The sequence below is a fragment of the Anarrhichthys ocellatus genome, unplaced genomic scaffold (assembly GCF_004355925.1).
Source record: "Anarrhichthys ocellatus isolate YVR2014 unplaced genomic scaffold, GSC_Weel_1.0 scaffold13, whole genome shotgun sequence".
Classification (NCBI taxonomy): domain Eukaryota; kingdom Metazoa; phylum Chordata; class Actinopteri; order Perciformes; family Anarhichadidae; genus Anarrhichthys; species Anarrhichthys ocellatus.
This window is the reverse complement of record NW_022280043.1, coordinates 1,133,458-1,154,293: the sequence shown is the minus strand read 5'-3', so window position 1 is coordinate 1,154,293 and position 20,836 is coordinate 1,133,458. Positions and strand designations below refer to the sequence as shown.

General features: G+C 43.0%; 1 protein-coding gene across 3 annotated transcripts; it reads left to right on the top strand.

Moving 5' to 3' along the window:
• Positions 1–19: 19 nt before the first annotated feature.
• znf1035 (zinc finger protein 1035) lies at positions 20–20,836 on the top strand. 3 transcript variants are annotated; one of them, XM_031852540.1, is made up of 4 exons: positions 20–526; positions 7,729–7,783; positions 9,295–9,334; positions 9,444–20,836. In XM_031852540.1, the coding sequence occupies exon 4, from the start codon at positions 9,485–9,487 to the stop codon at positions 17,639–17,641; it is 8,157 nt and encodes a 2,718-aa protein (XP_031708400.1). In that variant the 5' UTR covers positions 20–526; positions 7,729–7,783; positions 9,295–9,334; positions 9,444–9,484; the 3' UTR covers positions 17,642–20,836. The 3 variants fall into 3 exon arrangements, with proteins under 3 accessions (XP_031708400.1, XP_031708402.1, XP_031708401.1); XM_031852542.1 differs by lacking the exon at positions 9,295–9,334; XM_031852541.1 differs by lacking the exons at positions 20–526; positions 7,729–7,783 and having other exon boundaries at positions 7,790–9,334.

Here is a 20,836-nt window from a genome sequence, read left to right as displayed (position 1 = left end):
GCAGCAGCAAGAAGGGAACCGTGGCGCGGTCGCCCGGAAGGAGTCGTGCTGCTACCCCGACCGTCTCTGGCTGTGTCAGCCATAGAACACGCAGGGGCGGGCTCTCGCGGAGTACCCGCACCTTGTTATTGGTTGTGACCAGACCGTTGTGTAAGGTACGCACATTTTCGGGCACATTGTCTGAAAATTGCGCAAATACAAGATAATGGAGGCGGATTTGGCTCTAACGCTGCTACGCGGGGCACAACAAGCCGTGTAACCCACGTCGTTTTCCGGGGGAAACACTTTTTTTTGGGGGGGGGGGGGGGGATTGAACGATCCTCATCGTCTCACTCTCCAGAAAGAAAGAAAAAAAGATCTTCTCCTCACGATATTTCGCCAGTAAAGACGGAAGCCATCTGCAAGGAGGACAGGGGCTTTCTTCGTGTCCTGACAAAAGAAAGACGACACGTACTGTCTTTGGAAGTGATTACTTTAACACGAAGCCACGAAGGAATTGGTGGTGAAGAGCAACACGGGAGATCTGGTAAGAGGTCCTGCTAAAGACCAGCTGCAGAGGAGTCGTTCACGTTAGCTGCACGTTATCAGTGCTAGGTAGCATGGTGCTAGCTAGTTAGCTTCACCCAGAACATCAATCAGCGTCAGTGCGTGGCTAGAGTCGCAGACCTAACCGCTGCTGAGGTTGTTTGTGTTTTTGTTGAGCCGATTGCACCTTTACCGTTTCCTTTTGTGTGTGCTGTCCTCCGTCCAGGCTGTGGCTTAAAGTGCAGCATCTTACAATGTCACGACCAAGACGAGAGCAGCACAGAGCTTCCTCAGAACTACAACATGGGGGGGGGGGGGGATTAAAATGCTCCTCTCTGTCCATAGCGTCACCGAGAATATAACCGGTTTGTCTGGAAAAGTTTTGGTAATATTTGAACACTTGCTGGTTATCTTTTATAAGTCCATGGAGTGTGGCAGCTCTGTTGACCTGTGGCTTAATTGCTCTAAAAGGGTTTATCAAATGCTCTTGTGAACTCTTCAGCAACAAAGTCGTCACCCTTAAGTATATTATGTATGATCTGTCCTATAATCTGACCCAAATATATTTTACATAAATAGTTTTAATCTCGGATGATGCATTTCTCATATCAATTCACTAGTCCTCTGGCAGGGTTGTAGTTGAAGGTGCTGATGGATGGGTACACCATTTATCCTAGTGTATGCACCTGAGGTCTGCTTTCCAGGTAAAGAGGGACACCATGTTGGAAGAGTGCAAAATCCCCCCCCCCCCCTTTTTTTTTTTTGGGATAGTCTCTGACTAGCCTCAGCCATTCTGTCACATAGTGTTTCCTTAACATATCTGTAATACAAAACCAGGTAAAAGGGATTTATCTGTCTGTAAACTGAGATAAACAAGCGTCTACAACAAATTCATCATGAACAACATTATTCTATGGTCCCATGGCAAGAGAAGCTCCATCAAACCAGACACACTCCCTGGGTACTTTACCAAGTTAACCTACTCTAATGCACCACTCTGCCACATATTCTACCTTTATAACCTTTATATATACGGCCACTTTTTGTTCAAACAGAGCGGTGTAGAGAACTATATGTCTTACTGTGTTGTTAATGTGTTACTTTACCGAGGTCGTAGTTAGTTATCGTGTTCCACTGGACCGCATTATATTAAAGTGTCCCCTCGTGTTTTTAACTTGGGTGGGAAAAACACAAGTCCAGTTCAACAGCACTGCAAACTAAAACCACAACAACAAACACATAGTTATTATCACCTCTCTGACCGTTTCAATCAAAACAGAACATCAATGTCTTTGTACAAATAATGAATTGACAACCATTATTCTCAGATATGGATTTAAAAAAAAAAATAGTGTCATGTTTTGGCTTTTCCAAAAAGCCATTTAAAGAGAGGAACTAATGAAAAATAGTGACACCAGTACACTACATGATGTGTTAATAATCCGCAGTAATTCGGGGTGTCTCTGTATACGGGTATTGACAATAACCGTAATATTAAAAAAAAAAGGGAAATATTGATACAATCTTAATAGTACACATATAACATCATGTAAATAATCCAGCACCTATCAAATCCCGCTTTTGTAATGTTAGGGTTACAGACTCTCTCTCCACCTCCTAACACTCGTCATTTTCACAAGTGTAGTGAAAATCTGATATCACGACAGCCCTTCTTGTCATTTAGTAGGCAATCTGTCTGTGGTCTGATGTGCCTGGCTTTGGCTGATGTTGGGCTAGGTCACATTAGCTGTGTTGTCATTTGTTTGTTTTAAAAGACACTTGCACCGCTGTCACATGACTACACGGACAGTTAAATGGGTTTGTAATTGACTACAGTTTGATTAGCGTAACATAAAGTGGTACGTTCGTCACTGTAGCTGTGTAACCTTCCCCTCAAGGCGATCACATCGGTTATTACTGCTGATTCAAGTGGCTGGTAAATCCTTACTGTCAATATGATAATTTGCAATGTTTTTCAGAATGCCATAGTCATGGGGGAGAGTCCATTCTGTTGAACAATTGTGTAAAAAAGCAATATGAGGTTTGTTGTTCGCATGCTGTACTCATTGCTATGCAGCAGTTTGATTTAGCATCCTCTTTTGAACACTACTCTGCAATCTCATCATGAGCAGATCTCACGTTCCTGTAGCTTTATTATGACGACGGTGAAGTTAGTTGGCAGTTGATATTTAAACACCATGACGTGGTGTGCTCTAGCTGACCTGCTTCAATCCTACCACTCAAGACCAGAGCTGACATAGAGGCAACATAGCATGTCACAGTTCAACAGCAACGAGCAAGGGCACAGAGAAGGATACAGTACTCGTCCGTGTCTACCCAGAAGATCGCCTGGGTGAGGCATCGTGTTTTCTGCAAGAGAGTATTAGCTCTCAATGCTTTTCTGTCCTCGTGTGTGTGTGGTACACCATGTAAACATAGTGGCTCACATAAGAAAGACTGTAAATCGTCAAAATTAAGCATTCTTCTTGGAGATCCAAAATATTACATGCATCCTATTGGCTCACATGATTCTTCTGCATTCTGCTGTTTGCTGTTGACACCACTGCCAGGTGTCATGGGCACTGTTTTAGTAGCTGCCTCTGCCATTCCTGTCAAGGCCAAGCAATTCAGTCGCTATTGCAGGTGCAGATAGCCCTCAGTGAGTGGTGGGGGATGCGTAAATTGCTTGTGCCACTTCTAACTGGAGGACGAAGCTCTGCCAGCATGACAACCAGTCCTCACCTTGGCCCGCTAGCTGTTGTCATGTGCTGACGAGCCCGATCAACTCGTCTGTTTTCAACTGTCCCTTCATCTACACGACACCGCCAAGACCAGTTGAAATGGCATGTTTTACGGTGTTGTGCTTAAATTGATTTTCCTGTATGTGTCGTATGCCACCTTGTGTTTTTATAGAACAGGATTCCCTCCTCTTGTTTCTACCCGTCCACTGCAGCTGAGCAAGAAAAAGGTGTAACAAAAGGAAATTAGACTTTTTGGAAGATGTTGGAAGGTACCCACTTTGATTTGTCTGATTCAGACCTCGGAGTCTTCACACATCTTTTGTTTTCTGGGCTCAGTTTTAATGTAGCTCATCACTTTGACAACATTAAGGAGTTTCGAGTTGCACTTGATACCTTGTCCTTTTTCTGATGAGGACTCATCCATCCAAAAATGCACTTTATGGTTTCCTCTGTAGATCAGCATTGACTACATATCTTGTGAACAAGCTCAGTAATCACGTTTGATTTCAGGTAAAACCCTTCTTTAGTTTAGAGGGTATGATTTGATTTGTTTCATTTTGCTTTTGTTTCCTTTTTCTAGAATACTTCTCACCATCTCAGATTGTCCAGTCGTGCTTGTTGCGTCACCAGTTTTTATTCCATTGCGTTTAGTCCACATCAATCAGAATCCGAGCGTTAATTCATAGTATTGAAACATTTTACAGGGCTCCAGACTAACTTTTTATATTGGTTGCACTTTTCCATTCAGGTACATAAGCTCATAATTCAGGTTCTCCCAAAATTCTTCACCTCGCTTTTTGGTGCTGCTGTAAGGGCGGGATATTAATCGGTGGCCGTGGCCGTCATGGCCTCTGTCTGGCCTTGGTGCCCTTCTGAAATCTGTACACCCGCTGACCACAGTGGCCTTGATGCCCCGCCTCCACTGCTCTCCTCTGCCCCTCTCCTGTCAGTACAGTTTTTAGATACCAGTGTCTTTAGTTGAGATCAGCTACGTGCGCTGTGGCATGGAGGGAGAACAGGAGCCGTTCATCTGTACTCAATGACAGAGAGCTGGTGTGTTAGGACAATTCCTGCCGCTTTGTCTAAAAATACTTGCGTTTATCCATTTTGATTACACTACAGGAGTAAGTGTACTGAAAGAATATGGGAAGCAGTGTTGATGGTTAAGTGTGACAGCAGCAGGAAGGAAGGAGCTCCGGTTTCTCTCCTTCACACCACGAGTGAAGCAGCCACTCACAAAAGAAGCTCTGTAATTACCCTGCATGCAACTGAGTTATGGACGTCATGGGGTCATGTTTTAGTTGCGCTTTTTGTAGTCTCATCATGGCAGACCTACGTCAGTGATCTCCGCCGTCGCATCATGACTACGCAGCTTAGTGAGAGTGTAGTCGGATACTCCAAACACCACGTTGTCTTTTCCTAACTCCTCATGAATTCTCCTTCACATCTTTCCTTGACCCCAGGATGTTTTCCACAGAGGTCAAGGAAAAGTGGTTAGGAAAAGATGCTAGGAGGTAAATTCTGGACTTTTCGACCGCAGCGTATGCCTTGGATGTGGGGAGCATGATGCATTTTAGCTAGCAGAGATTTACCAGAATATTTGGGAGATCTTCCAGGCATTTATAAATCAGTCCTTACAAAGACATCCTATACCGTGCACATGTGAGCACAATGTCAGTTCTGACTTCAGTGAGCAAGAAACATCTCTCTGAGTCCCGAGCATGTCTTCTGTCATTGTTGAGGGGTCGTAATACCCATTATCACTTTGAATGTATTATTACTTAAACCGTGTATTTTCATTTTTAATCTGTTGTCTGAAAATAAGGTGAGACATACTGTTTTCCATAACTGATGCTGTGCTGTCAAATTTGTAGCTGAAAATCGAGACTTGGATCTGTGGCGTTGGTCAGAAGAGGAGCTGGAGGTAGATGTGGAAGATTAATGCAAAGACAGCTCTGTTGCAATTTAGTGTGCCAATTAGCTATACCACGGATCCAGCATGCACAATACCCTGGCATTGGAACACCTAAAAGAAATGCAGCAGTAAATTACTAATAGCACTTTTGTCTCTTTAATAACATCTCCACCCGACTCCTTACAATTTAATTCAAACTAAACAAAGCGAATGTAGAGCATGAACGGAAGGATTTTGGATGCGGAAGCAGATTTTTAAAACTCCCGCTCCAATTTCGCTTTGATACTGCTCACACCATGAGTTTCAGAGCATGCCTGAACAATCCCGACGCTGAATGTATTTGTGTATTGGGCACAGCGGCTTCATAGGATTGTTTTAGGATTGTTTCAGACAGTGTGATCCCAACATTTCCAATAACTCCAGAGCGTTGTTAAGTCCAAAAGTCAGCAGTTAATGAAAAAAAAAAATGTAATACTTGCCAACATTCGCAACATGTTTTTATCCAACAATATATTCTCCTTTACTCCACATTTGTTGGCGTTTAGCCTTTCTGAAACATTTTCACTGCGCTCTCCCGCTTGCCGCTCACAAAGGATGTACAGGTCTAGGCGGTCCAGCAGCAAACGACACTGACGAGTTATATTCATTAAAGAAAGTTGATTTATTTTATTGAGAATTATTTTCTGAACAGGGAGACGTCTTAGCCAGCGACTAGCAGCTAACAATGCTTATTGTGCTGACAGAGCTAACAGATATAACCTGGGGAGGGGGCACACACACACAGCTTCCATATACAAGATGGGTATTTAATGAAGTACTCTATTGGCATTGGTATCCCTTTTAACGGTATTAGTATTGGTACTAGCATTGTAATGACACCCAGCCATATCGCCAGCGCAATCAGTCTGCTCCTGTCTGTACCTTCAACTCACACACACAATACTGTAGATAAGGAAATGTGCACGGTATGATTTTATACCGCAGTATACTGGGATCCAGTTATGCTGCCAGTTATGACCCTTGTATAAATACTAGGGTGCCTTTAGTTTAAGCTAAAATTACATTTGGTAATAGTGATAATGTGTTTCACAAACAAACTCTGTGGCCATATTTGCAAGCATTGCCAAGTGTGGTGAAGGAGTCTCCCCGTACTTTAAGCTATGGCAGATGGTCTGGTGTGAAGGTGCATTGTATCTCAGAGCCCACATAGTGCCCCCCCCACTGCTTCTCTGCTGTAGCTCGTAACTGCAGTCATGTAAATCAAATAATGTTAAGGCGGTTCCAGTATAATGTGAAATTATTGTCCTGCTCTGGCTAGAATTTCCTGGGCAGTGCCTTAAGATTATTGGTGTGGCTGGTAGCTTCATGAGCAACACTGATTAGATCCCACCCTGCGGATGTTGAGAGTTTTGAGTCCCTCCAAATGGAAGTATGCGCTTGTGGCCAGCAGATTATCTTTCCAACCAGTTTGCTGTACCTGCAGCTTCTGAAAGTTGTACATTGTGAAGTTTAAACCTTTGAATGTTGTTTCGCCAAGTGTGAAGAGATAAGTGAAGCACTTGTTTTGGAGCAAAGAGGAACAGGCAGTGACCAGGTCCATCGATCCTCCTCCTCCAATGTCCTTATTAATTAAACCTGCAAACAGTAGGCCTTTCATTTTTGCAATATGTTTATTGAGGCACGAGCCATGAGCTAGCAGATGAGCTCTTATTGCTCTTGTTCAAATGTGTCTAAAGTCAGGGACCCACAGTACCTGGATTGACAGTGTCTTACCATCCATATTCATTCTCAGGTTAGGCTGTGGTTAGATTGTCAAGAGCTGTAATCCAAGCTAAGTCTATGGGTAGTCGTGTTGCACAGGTCTAATTAGGGATGCACTGAGAGTAGCTGGTTTTCCTTAAAGGTCAGCCCATCTCAGGTGCAACTGAGCTGATGCTAACCTCTGGGCTAACCCCCTTCACTTAAATCAGCAGGTGGCAATCAAGTCAAAGGACCTTAACTTGGGTCTCCCGGGGAGCTGCAGCATTCATTCACCGACAAATAAACTGTACAGGCACTACACTGCTGCGTTCACAGCTATAACGTTACTGCTGACTTCACACGCATAGTCTCACCTGTTGTTTCTCTTGACCGACCGTTCGCTAACGTTGTGCTGGGCTTGCGAGCCCCTGGTGAAAAGCCTGCCAAGAGTATGCCAGGCAGACACACTGCTGACAACCTCCCAGCTGAACTAATTGATTCGGTGGAGACTTACTGGGCGCGCAAGTAACATTGTGGCTGCTAACTCTCCCGAACGGGTGAACTGGGGACTGCCTGTTGTGCGCTTACACTGCAGTTGGGGAAGAAATGATGCGTTTAACCGGTTTGTTCATCAGGTTGTCGTTGCAGCTGGGAGGCTTTTCAGGCTCAACTGACGAGAGGTTAATGTCACGTTGCCGTAGTGGTATCTGGTGCGGTTGTATTGGAGCCCATACTGATATGTAAAAACAAAATGCTGCAAAACATGTTATAATGGTAATAATAATTGTATTTCTTTCCGTTTTACAGACCGCCAGGATCGGCGTCTTTCAATAATTAGATGACAGCAGACGTTTAACACCAGGTACACAAGGTTTTTAATATTGGTTAAGTTTGTGTGTGCTTGTTTTTGTCTTTGAGCAATGCTTGTTTTAAAGGAAATTACTTACGTGAAATATCTGAAGGATTCCATTAAATTAACATCTGAAGTGCAGGATTGTTGCTACTATTGTTTTTACTACTTCTTCAAACTTAATTGTATTGATTGTAAATGTTTCTGCATCCAAGAGAAATCAGCCAAGTAAACAAAGAATACATGTAGTGTGTAAACTCACAGAAGCTAATAAAAAGCATTGCATATATTTTTAAGACTCCAACTCATTGTAATCATTGAGTTAATCTAAATAGGTGGGTATTTTTTGTATGTATTTCTGATTCCTTGGATTGTACTTTCTTAACTTTGCCAAATGATGTTGGTCTCTTCCAAACTCGCACTGCTTAATTGTGCCAGAGAGAGAGAGAGAGAGAGAGAGAGAGAGAGGGATGGGCGCAGCTTCAAACTCTGTCCCTTTCATAGAGGGCTGAGGCTTATCCAAGTCAGGGTCATATGCTGAAGCAAAGTAGACCAGATCCCTCTACCCGTAGCTATGCCATCCAGCTCTTTGTGGCATCCCAGTGCTTTCCCAGACCTGATGGGATAAGCATTCCAGCATGTTCTGGGTGTGGCCTCGGGTCTCCTCCCAGTTGGTGTGGAACAGGCTTGGCTGAGTCCAACTGTCCATAAAAGAGAGATAAGCGGATGTTCAGGCATAAATCAGCCCTGCGTTAAAACATTGCAGAGGGTCGTGTTGCTTCAGTTACTTGGGAGACATGAAATACAATCATGTCAGTCCAATTTGAATTTCACGGAAATTACAGGCGTCTGAGATGCCAAAACACTCTATGATCCTAAAAGACTGGATGTTGCTGCTGACAACTATCAGCTACCGTAAACAGTAGAAATACAGCATGTAAACACGGCCCACTTGGATTAAAAGTCCCATACCTCCCCTGAGATATGGAAAATGCCAGGTATGCCTACTTCACCTTCACAACTGGTACGAAGTACCGTCTTACATTACTTCACACTTACATGGTGTTTACATGGTGCTATGCTTCACTAATGTGACTATACTACCACTGCCCATCGCCTGGCTAGCAATTTACCCTTGTGGCCCGCTTTTTGGGAATTGAGCCCACATGCCAGGGATTTTGTTGTCCCACCCCTACCAATAGGTTCTTAAATCTCTCATGGTAGGACCCTTGTCCTGGGACCAAATTTGTCATTGCTGACCCCACCAGAAACGGTGCACCAGACAACATAGCTGTGAGACTTCCAGGGACTAACGGGGGGGGGGGAGGTTACAGAGGGGATTTGTGTAGTTCACCCCTCTTGTGTCAGGCCACATTTCACCATCCAAACTCGTCACAGACTGTAAATTGTAAATCTACCTGATGATAAATTAATTTTGGATTGAATTTTGACAGCATTCGCCTTTTTAGTGGCCTTGTAAAATCTTCACAATAATAATATTAATCCATATATATATTTTCCAGGTTTCTATGCAGATGTAACTCATCATCCTGGATAGTCCTTGTGAGTCCAAGAAAAGATCCGAATTTTCTTGTCAAGTATTGCGTACATTTTTTAAGTGATAATGGTTGTAGTTTCTGTTTTGTAATTCTATGCTTATTTGTGTTTTCAGGATTGGGCAAAATATGCTATAGCTTCCAATCCTTGCAGAGAATGGCTCATGGGTGGGATTCATACTTTCACAACCTTCCACCTCTATCATCAGAACCAAGCACTTTGACCAGGACATCAGAGTCACAGGGAAGTCTTTCCAACCATATAGAGAACTTCATTGGACATCATGATTTCCCCGGCACAGAGGCTTCACATGAAGCCTCTGCAACAAACTCAAACTTCAACACAAACTATTACTCAAATCCCTGTATAGAAAATCCCAGTTCAGACTGCCTTTATCAAAGATACAGCAACGAAATCCCCTGGCAAGCTGATGGAGAACAAATGGGAAAAGATTACTTGCCAAAATGTGGAAATAATGAAATCTCCGATTTGGCCACAGATGGATTATCGACATCAGGATCTTTTCCTTCATCTTTTGCGACAGATTTGCAAGAACTTAAGCAAGACTGTGGAATGCTAGCTACATCACTTCTTGAGGATTACTCAGATGTCAGTAGCTGCTCGGATGCAGATGTGGGTGAAACAAGGCCCTCTTGTAAATTTATGGCAAGCAATTCAGTTCGAAAACCCAAAACTGCTGTTACTACCAAACCCAGCTCATCAGAATGGCTTTTCACTGATGATGGAAATATGATGGTTCCGACTGAGAGTCTGTGCCCTAATATGTCAGAGACTAATGTAGCTTTGCCAAGTACTTCAAATGTGATGGCAGGAGAAAACATAGTTAAAGACGAGATGGAATGTCAAGATAAAACTGTCACATCTTACACAGGACACAATCAGTCCTCTACTACTTCTAACATGGTGACAACTACAGGACGCAAGACTGTTGAGGAGAGAAATGATTATGGTGGTTGTCCAGGTCAGAAACAAAAGGAGGATGTGGAGAGAGATGTCCTTCAAGGAAAAAATTCCAACATCTCAATAAGTGGCAATGAAAAGTTGACTGATGATGGAATACAGTACACGGATGGCAATGACGAAGAGCAGATTGCTGCAGCTGTGCCAAATATGACTACATTGAACAATGTGCAAGATCCTTCAGGCGAAGAATTCCTAAGAATGGAAATTGAGGAATCATTCAACCAAGAAAATGGTAATCCTAACTCCACAGATGATCAGGATAAAAGTGAAGTCCTAAAAAGAGAAACAGAATCAAGTTCATTTAAAAAAGAGACTTTTGATGAGCAGACATCCCTAAATCCCAACTCCACTGATCGAGATGAAATCATGGAGACCAACTGTCAGGAAAAAGAAATTGTGACGAGTGACAAGAATGAGCAATGTGTTGCAAGTCATTCAGATCCCTGCTTACATCCAACTAGCTCCAGCACAGATGTCAATCCCTGTCTAGAAAAACAATGGACCAGTGCAGCAGAGAATAAAAATACCAATTCTCCAGATCTAGATTGTAGTGTCCCTGGTGTCACTAGTCTTCTTATTGATACAAGTGACAAGAACAAGCAAGGTGTTGCTAATAATGTCGAATCCTGCTTACAGCCAAACGGCTCAAGCACAGACATAAATCCATGTCTCGAAACGGAATCGACAAGCTCACCAGAAGAGAGAACACCAACCTCCTCAGCGCCAGATTGTAGTGACACTGCTCTGACTGGCGACTGTAAAAGACAAAGTGTTTCGAACGGTTTACAATCTTGTTCAAAGTCAAACACCTTAAGCACAGACATAACTACCTGTGAAGAAAAGGAATTGACAAGTCCAGCAGAGAATACAAATGTAACCTCTTCTCCAGAACAGTCCCAACATCAAAGTCCAGTGGCTGTAGAACAAGGAAGTCTTAATGGAGATGTTGCTGAAAATGCAGAAGAGTCGTTCAAAGAGTTGGACACACCTGCAGATGAGCTGTCCTTGTCTGGCGTCCTCTATGGTGAACCACTGTCAGGAGATGATTCGTCATGTGATGCTGATGAAACAAAACTTGACATCAGTCTGTATAACGACACTTCTGTGGCCAGACCTGACAGCAACTCAAATCGTCAACTCAAATCCTCTATACAAATGAGAAAACGCCTGCAACCTGTTGTCATATTGAAGACATCCGAGTCAGTAAATGGAGCGAGTAACTCTTATCATTGCGCCGATTGCCAACACACAACCCACAATGTAGATCATCTAATTGAACACCACCATTGTTGCCACTCGGTGCAAAACTTTCAGTTTTGCACGACTTGTAATGTCTACCTGATGAGGAATGAACAATCAGAGAAACATGTGTGTAGGGTGACCAAAGATAGCCCTCGGTTCTCTTCTGACTCCAGCCGACTGAAGAAAAGAAACCGCCATGGCAGCTACAGGTGCATTCGATGCAGACTCCTATTTTCAACACTAACTCAATATATCAGCCATATACGAACTCACACTGGCAAAACACCCTATAAGTGCAATGAATGTGGATCGTACTTTTCACAGTCTAGTAGCATGCGAAGGCACAAGAAAATACCCGGCAGATGCAAGGGGTCAAACCGTGAAGTTACAAATTCTGATGCTGATTCTGATATCAAAGAAACTAAAACACCTCTACAAAAGGACCATGTAAAGAACGAACCATATCCAGATCTACCTGGATGTTATGTAAAGCTTTTCGACATCTCTACAACTCATCTGTGTAGTTCATGTGGTAAAAACTTCTCAACTGCAGACAAGGTCAAAAAGCACTTCTTCAACGTACACAAGGGGAAAAGTCTGGCAGTTTCATCAAGTCAGTGTACCACAAATCACAGTGGTGAGAAAACCCCAAAGGGGGAATATAAGTGTCCTCTCTGTCCACGGCTTTTCAAGTACTCCTACAACAGAGCTCGGCATTTGCGTGACTGCGTAAGAAACTCCATATGTGATGGGAAGGGAAAGATTTCCGGTAAATATCGGTGTCCCTTGTGCCGTGTTACCTTCACTTTATCAAGCAACCGCTACAGACATATTAAAACATTTTGCCTCAGAGAATGTGTAAATCGGCTTGCTAAAGAGAAGACAACATCAAAGGAACAGGTTGAACAGAAAAAAACAAAGGAAATTGAGCAGAAAACGCCGTCAAAGAAAAGTGAACAGATAAAACGAACACCCCCAACTTTAACAGCCCTCGAGCCTGTACGACGTTACAAATGCAGTCTTTGTCCAGCAGTTTTTTGCCATGGTTCCGGAAAGTACAGACACATGAAGAAACATGAGGTGTTTAAACTCACTGGTAAAATGTTCAAGTACAGGAATTCAGTTTTCTCCACAATGTCTAAACCAGCAACTTTATGTAGTTCAAACACTGGAGAGAATAAGGATAACTCCAAATCAACTGAGACAACTGGCAGTCTTGCCCTGAGCTGTAAGTTTTGTGGAAGATGTTTTGAATCACCACAGTCACTGAAGAAACATGTGCACAGTCATGGAGGCCAAAGACCGTACAGCTGTCTGGAATGTGGCAAAGGATTCAAAAAGCGTGCCTATCTGATTGGTCATAAAATTGTTCACCAGAGGAGGATACAGTGCACTGTCTGCAGAAAGATTCTTCCAACTATTGGCGAACTGATCCAGCACAGAAGCTCCCATCATAAAAAGGGAATGCTTCGGTGCCCAGACTGTGATCTGCAGTTCCAGTATCCTGCACATCTCCTTAGGCACCTCCACGCCCACAAAAACCGAGAAAAGAGGACAAGTCGTTTTGGAGAGAGACCATCATTAAAACCACAGGAGTCCTTGGAATCCTTAAAAGAGCAGAGTGGGCCAAAGCAGCTACAGTGTTCTCTATGCAAAGAGGTATTTAATGATGCCCAAGTATTGAGGAAACATTGTCTTGCACATATATCTGGGTCCTCGTCACACCAGTGTCCATTTTGCAAAGCTGATTTCGTGAATCGCCGCTATTTGCTGCGCCACATGTTCAAACATACTGGAGACATGCCCTTTTCCTGCACCAACTGTGGAAAACAGTTTTACCGTGACTTGTATCTTAAACTTCACAGTGAGAAGTGTTTGCCTACTCAAACCATGCATCTGGTCAAAATGGAGTCTGACGGTAAGATGGGGCCACATCGGTGTTTCTACTGTCCACGGAGATTTTTTAGGAGAAACCGCCTGAAAAATCATCAACGTGGCCACAAGGCAAACACTCTGCTTCTATGCTCAGGATGTGGGCAGTACTTTGGATTTACAAAATTGAATCAACATCGGAGGAACTGCACAGGAACTTCAGAGCTCAACGATGGCTTATCATCTGTCAATGGCGATGTTTGTAAAAGCACTTCACAGACGAGCCAGGATGTCCGCATAATGCCTCCAAAGTCCAATGCAACCGAGATGCTTCAGTTTAAATGCCCGCACTGTACAAAGAGGTTCAGGTACAGATCGTTACTGTTGAGACATCTTGCGTCACACACTGGTGTGTACCCCTATGCATGCATGCACTGTGGACACAGTTATAGAGAGAAGACGATGTGTTTGAAGCATGAAGCTTTCTGTGATGGTGTTTACAAAGAGGGGCAGTCGAAAGGCAACGGTTCTGCTGCAACTCCTTTGTCAAAGACGCCTACTCTCAGTGAGGCGGCACAAAAGCCCAAAGTAGAAGGGGAAGCTGGGTTGAAGTGCAAATTCTGCACCAAGACTTTCATGAAATCACGAAGCCTGAGACGTCACATTTTGACACACAATGAAGTGAAACCATATCTCTGTAAAGCCTGCGACAGCTGCTTTTCAAGGTATGATCATCTGAAAGTACATCAGACTCGCTGTAGAGGGAAAAAAACACGATTGGAGGTCCGTATTCCCAAAATCAGTTTAGATGATGTTGGCAAGGGTTGGCAAAATAGGTTTGGTATGCTGGCAGCTGCTCAAAAGCAGGAGACATTTGAGTGCAAAGTCTGTTCAAGGAGCTTCTCCACTCAATCTAAGCTTTCCCGACATAACACTATGTTCCATCTTACAAAATTATTCAAGTGCACACGCTGTGGCTCGTCATTTGCTCATGAAAAATCTCTGAAAAAGCACAAGAAAATGAGGAAGTGCAGGATTCTCTCCAAAGAAACAAATGCTTCTCTGCCACTGGAAACGAATCCACCAACAAACCCGCCTATAGGGCTGAGAAATAAAATAATACATCGTATCCAGCCTTATTTGAGCAAAAAGCACAAATACACATGTAGTTATTGCCCCCGTGCTTTTCAACACACCTGGCAATTGATCGTGCACACCCGCCTGCACACAGGAGAGCGGCCATTTGCCTGTGAAGATTGTGGCCAGAGATTTATAAGGAAGGATTACGTGACTCGTCATGCCACAAAGTGCACCAAAATACGATGCATTGTAACACCAATATCATCCAAGTCCACAGTTTGCCAACAGTCAACCACTAAAAGCCCACCAAAAGGCTTTTCTTGTGCATACTGTAGTTCCCGGTTCTTGCTATTTTCACAGCTTCAAGAGCATTTTTTAAATGCACACAAGCTGGAAACAATGGTTCCACCAATATCCTCTGCTCCCTTACAACACCATCTGTTAAATATAGCAAACATCAAAAAAGAGCCTTTGGATGAGAGTGGTGACAAACAGCTCAATGATGGTGCTAAATTCATCTGTAAACTAGATACAGCTCTTGAAAGTACGGTCCCCAATCCATTGTCCTGCCCAGAGTGCAATATGTCCTTTACAAATAAAGCTGGACTAACTGGTCACCTGCGTGTACACACAATGGACTATCCTTACAATTGTAAAACATGCAAGAGGGGCTTCTGGAATAAAAGGCTTCTCCGTAACCACAAAAGGAAATGTAGATCTGGGCACATTTCAGAGAGAAGTACAACCCAGCAGTTGGAAGTTCCTTTGAAAGGAGAGATTGATTTTGTGCTGAATGACTCTGTTCTAGTGTTCAAAGAGGCCTCCGAATCAAGTGGCACTGGCGTTTTGCAGACCAGCTTCTCCTGCAAAGATGAGCCAATGGACAAATCCTCCGAAAATTCAGAAGGACAACAGGTGCAGAGCAGCTTAAGTAAAGAGAAGAAACCTGTGCAGTACCAATGTTCAGAATGTGATAAGAGCTTCACAGATGGCTTAATGCTCATTAGTCACCTTGAAGACCATGGAAGACAAGAACAAGCGAAAAAGCGCAATGTGTGTATTGAGTGTGGGCAGGAGTTTGCTAGTCAAGGAAATCTTACAAGACACATGAAGATACATGGAACCGATGGGAAATACTCTTGCCCTGACTGCCCCAAAGTTGTTGAGACCCCATCTGATCTTGAAATCCACCGAACATGTCATGACCCAAGTAGGCCTTTTACTTGCAAACTGTGTAATCACAGGTTTTGGTCTAGACCATCTCTATGTAATCATTACAGAGAAGAGCATCCAGACGATGTGTTTTCTTGTCGTTTCTGTAGCAAGGCCTATGCCGTCAAAAAATCACTGGCAAGACATTATACAAGATGGCATCGAAATGAGCAGAGGAATCTTGCGAGAACTGTACAGGAAAAGAGCCCCGCTGAACAACCATCCAGCAGTCAAGTCAGCACAACTGGTGAAAGCGATGAGGATGAAAATACCGGCAGTGAGGACAGCGACTCAGACTCTGCGCCATACTTCCCGTGCCACGTGTGTGGAAAGACATTCCCGACATCGGAAAGTCTCGAGGACCACCAGCGTTGTCACCTGGGTGAAAAACCACACGAATGTGCAGAATGTGGTAGATGTTTTTTCCAGGCATCCCAGTTGCAGCAGCATCAACGAATGCACAAGTCTGAATTTCAGTGTCAGGCGTGCGGTAGGGGCTTTGTCTCGCTCTTTGCGCTACGTAAACACAAGCATACTCATGGAAAGAGCCGTCCCTACCGTTGTTCCAAGTGTGACTTCAGTTTCCCAGGGCCGTTGCAGTTGGCGGAACACATGTCTACCCACCGTGAAGAGAACTTCCCATGTGATATCTGCAGTCTTGTGTTTCTCTCCAAGAGTAGTAGAGTTGAGCATCGTAAAAGCCACTCTAAGTCAAGTGACGGCCCCCCACCTCAAATTTCAAGGGAAGAACATGAGAAGTCTGCTCTGCTATCTGAATGCTCATCGGTATCCCCGAAAGAACTTAAATATCGCTGCGGTGTTTGTGGCGAGCGTTTCGGAGACCCAGAGGAGCTCTCGGAGCATGGTTGCATGGAATCCAAAGAGCGGCCATACTCCTGCTCAGACTGCGATAAATATTTTCTGCATGCGTCTCACCTGAAAAAGCACAGGACCACCCATCACGTATCATTTTCTAATAGTGAATATCCCTGCAATCAGTGCAACAATAGTTTTGCCACCTCTCAGCGCTTCCTCTGCCATCTGAAGGGCCATGGTGATGCTGCAGCAGAAATGAAACAAAACACTCAAGATACAGATGTGGCTCAATCACACGGTTTCATATGTCCCGTTTGCCATCAGTGTTTTGCCAGTGCCACTGAGTTGATTTGTCATTTCCCCACACATCCTGATGGTACCTTTGAGTGCAAAATTTGTAAAATGACACTTCCCTCTAAAAGTAAGCTCGAAGAACACGAGCGCTGTCACGTGACATCTGCTGTGGAATTTGAATGCCAGTGTGGCCAGAGATTTTGGGGAAAAGATGCTTTCCAACAGCACCACTGTTCCCATCATCAGCCTGCATCGAAAGAGGCTGAATACTCAAATCCATCAGCTAAGACATCCGCTCTAACTTTTTATCAAGCAGCGGGAGAGGAGGAGGAGATCGACGTTACTGGAGAGGACTTGTACAATTGCGCCGTTTGCTCAATGCAGTTCTCCTCAAAGAGTGGTCTTTTGGAGCATCAAAATAAACGGCACCGAAATGAAAAGCCATTCAATTGTGAGCTTTGTGGAAAAACGTTTGCCAGGAAGCGGTACCTCAGAGTGCACGAGCAAAGGCATCGTCAACAAACCCCGGCTCAATCCCCGGTCGAAAGCAAGTTCAAATGTACCCAGTGCTACGCCAAGTTCAATACGGTGCAAGATCTGTCCTTGCATATGAGAGTGCACGCTGAAAATGAAGTCGGAGCGTTCCGCTGTGATATGTGCTACAAGTCATTCGGCAAGTGGTCTCATCTGAAGCGGCACCAAGAAAGCCATGTCGGCCAAGTTGTGTATGAATGCACAGAATGTGAGAAAGCCTTCGCTTTTCCTCACCTACTGGAGGAACATCAACAGACTCATGCTGGGTCCTCTCAGTAAGGGCTGTTGCAAACCATCTACCTTATCCTCCTTTTGAATAGCTAGCTATAGTAACTTGAAATCCCTTCCATGCCTTACATGTGACTGTACCTCCAATTGTTATCACAATTTAGATCCAATTTGTATTTTTGACTCTTGTAACATACTAACAAAGAGCTTGGCTCATGTCTCTATGACAGACCCTCTTCACCTGCGATTCTATTTACAGTGTAAATATATTTTTTTGTTCGAATATGAAATTTGTATTCAGTAAATGAGCCGGATAATTTCTTGAGTGTTTGTAAATCTATGGCTCGTAATCTTGTGTAAAGCTGTTAAACATTCTGTCTGATGAATACAGATGATGCATGATGGGATAAGATGCTTCTGGAAAGTCTTGGATAAAGGCTGTAGTTTTTATCAAACATGATCATTATTTTGAAATAGACTTTAGTTTTGTTGATAATATGTAAGATAAACTTCACGCTGGTCATTTTAATCTATTGGCATTTTGTACTATATGTACTATAGATTTTGTATTTTTCAGTTCAACATTTCCCTGTATTTATAATGGGTTGCATTTTTTTTCAAGTTGCTAGTTTGCAAGTTTACTGTACATGCATTGAAAATACATTTTAATTGAATATTCTTTTCACAAAAACAACCTGAGAATGTTACTTTCTTAAGAAATTTGAGTTGATGCATTCAATTGAGGAGTAAAGTCAACTAGAAAATCAATTTGTGTCTCTGTTTCTTTGTAGTTCTGTGTACTTTCTTTGTATTTCTGTGTACTTTGTGGGAAGCCAACAGAAAGGAAGCTTGCCATGAAAAGCTGCACTTCATTCCACCAACCCAAATATGAGCCAAGTCGACACGCACAGAGCACTACATTAATATACTCCACATGAGGAATGAAGTAGATATTACTGGCACAACCAAAACAGAGTAAATACTTTGTGCAATATTGTGCACATACTGGAGCAAAAACATTTAGGAAAGCGCTTTGAACATTTAGTTTACCAACACAGAATTGTTTTTTGTAGAAAAGGCAAAACAAAAACCATTTGTTTTCTGCACTCCAAAATGCTATTAAATGTCATGGTCTATTTTGTTTCTTCTATCTAATTGAACTCTTACCCTTTTGAAAGTAATGGTGGAAATGCCCAGAGTCTAAGATTATCTTTATTTTGGTGTTTCAATACAAACAGACTTTTATTAAAATACATACTGTATCTAAAATGTGAGATTCTTGCATCTTAACACTGATTCACACCTGAGCTTAAAGTGAGTAGGTATACCTAACCGTATCAAGTTGTATTAATTTTATTATAAAAAACAAAAACTAAATATACATATATCAGACTCATGGTATAATGAGATGAAGGACTGAAGGTACTAAAACTGCTTCAGTCTGGATGGATGCTCCGGACTGAAGCACCTACTCGGCAAATAAAGTGCGCGCTATATTGACCGAGAAAGCTGATCTCCTGCTGGGGGAGTATAGCCGGCTGTGCCTACATGTACCAGGATTCATTGCGCACAAACTACATCTGATAAATAAACAAAATGTTAATGAAGGAAATATTGCTACACCTTAACAGAAAGATACATCCTTGCATCTTCTGAATTGAAGTTTCTCTTCTACGTCGACCTAAGACAGGCTTAATTTCCTTTGTTTAACTCATCGTAACACACACTTCATTCAAACCGGACAGAAACCATAAAATAAATAAAAATAATAAATAAAATTCCGACACATCTTGGTTAGTTTTTCCACTGTTCAGCAACTGTGGTTTGGTTGAAATAAATCCTTAATTCATAGGGTAAGATGTGTAAATATCACAGCAGGCTGTTCGTACTTCTTCAGATGTAGACCATTAAATTAGCAAAATTCGAAAGATAAAAATCAGTCTGCTGGTCTTGGTTGTCTCAGTTCATCTGTGGGATTATACATCGGCCATGTCCTCCCCACTGCCGCTGCAGCCATGAGCAGCCTCTCTCTGGCTGAATGCGGTTGAATATCTGAATCAGCCAAAACACTGTAAAATGTACAGAGAAAAAAAACATCCATAACATCCTCTGCACTCATATTTTGGGATGCCAAGCGATGAGAAGAAGTATTAGAAGCTGAAGTAATACTCTGTACTTCTTCCTTATACAAAGTACCTATGGGACACGGAAAAACAACAGATTTAGCTGCTGTGCCCTAGAGACACAGAGAATATCAGTAACAACTACAGGCCTTTTGCATGCTATGATCTTGGATAGGTAGAGATAAAGTTGAAAATTGGTGAATTTTTCTTTTACTTTAAGGGTAATTACAGGATCCAAGGCCCCTTCAACAGATCCATTAGTGCCTGCCACTGATGCACTGGACTTGATCCAGCAAGAGAAGCTGAGAGCATGCCCTGTCACCTTCCCAAGCAGGACGAAGGATATTCCCACTTTTTTAGGGAATCGGAGTAACCACTCAGCGAACAGTTACTGAATGAATATTGACTTCTTTGCAAAAGGTTCCTTCATGAGAAGTTTTATTGGTTGGGGATTGACTTACGTGACATCACACCACCAAGAGTGAGTAAGTGTCTCTGAAAACACTTGGCAGGAATATAGTCTTTAACTTTAACCCTCTTACTGCCAGATCAGTGGAGCCCTTGAGGAGCTGCATGAGATGTGGGAATAGTTTGGGAAATTCAAGAACATGTAATATCCATATCCTGAAAAAGAAGATATAGTTCATGTTCATCCTGGCTGAGGTGCTTCGAGTATAACATATAGCAATATGAGAGCACACATTCTTGGGAAAGTGGCTCAGATTTATCTTATCAAGCTCAGAAAGTTCTGTGATGCACTAGATCCACATTTCAGAGAGAGAGAGAGAGCAGCCAGTAATTGCAGTCTTCTTTCATTCCAGTAGCACTTGCTTTATTCAAGAGGTTGAGGAAGGCAGTGTGGCAATGTGCCCAGTTTGCAGAATAGGAAGCAGTTTGACATTTATCACATGTGTACTGTTAGAAACCCACTGTTCCCAATGCTAAAGAACTACAGTAGCTGGAGACAATGTGGTTACCGGATGTATGTGGACCTACTGTCCCTCAGGTTGGTGAAGCAGACCAATGTCCTTATTTCCCACGGGATACCACGACAAAGGCCTGGCCATTCTAGCGGACAAAGCTTTCTGGCCATTACTTGTGCTGGTGAAGGGATTGAATTGAA

Bases quoted from the DNA above. Each gene is read 5' to 3' on its own strand.
- znf1035 (XM_031852542.1), top strand. From the start codon at position 9,485: ATGGCTCATGGGTGGGATTCATACTTTCACAACCTTCCACCTCTATCA.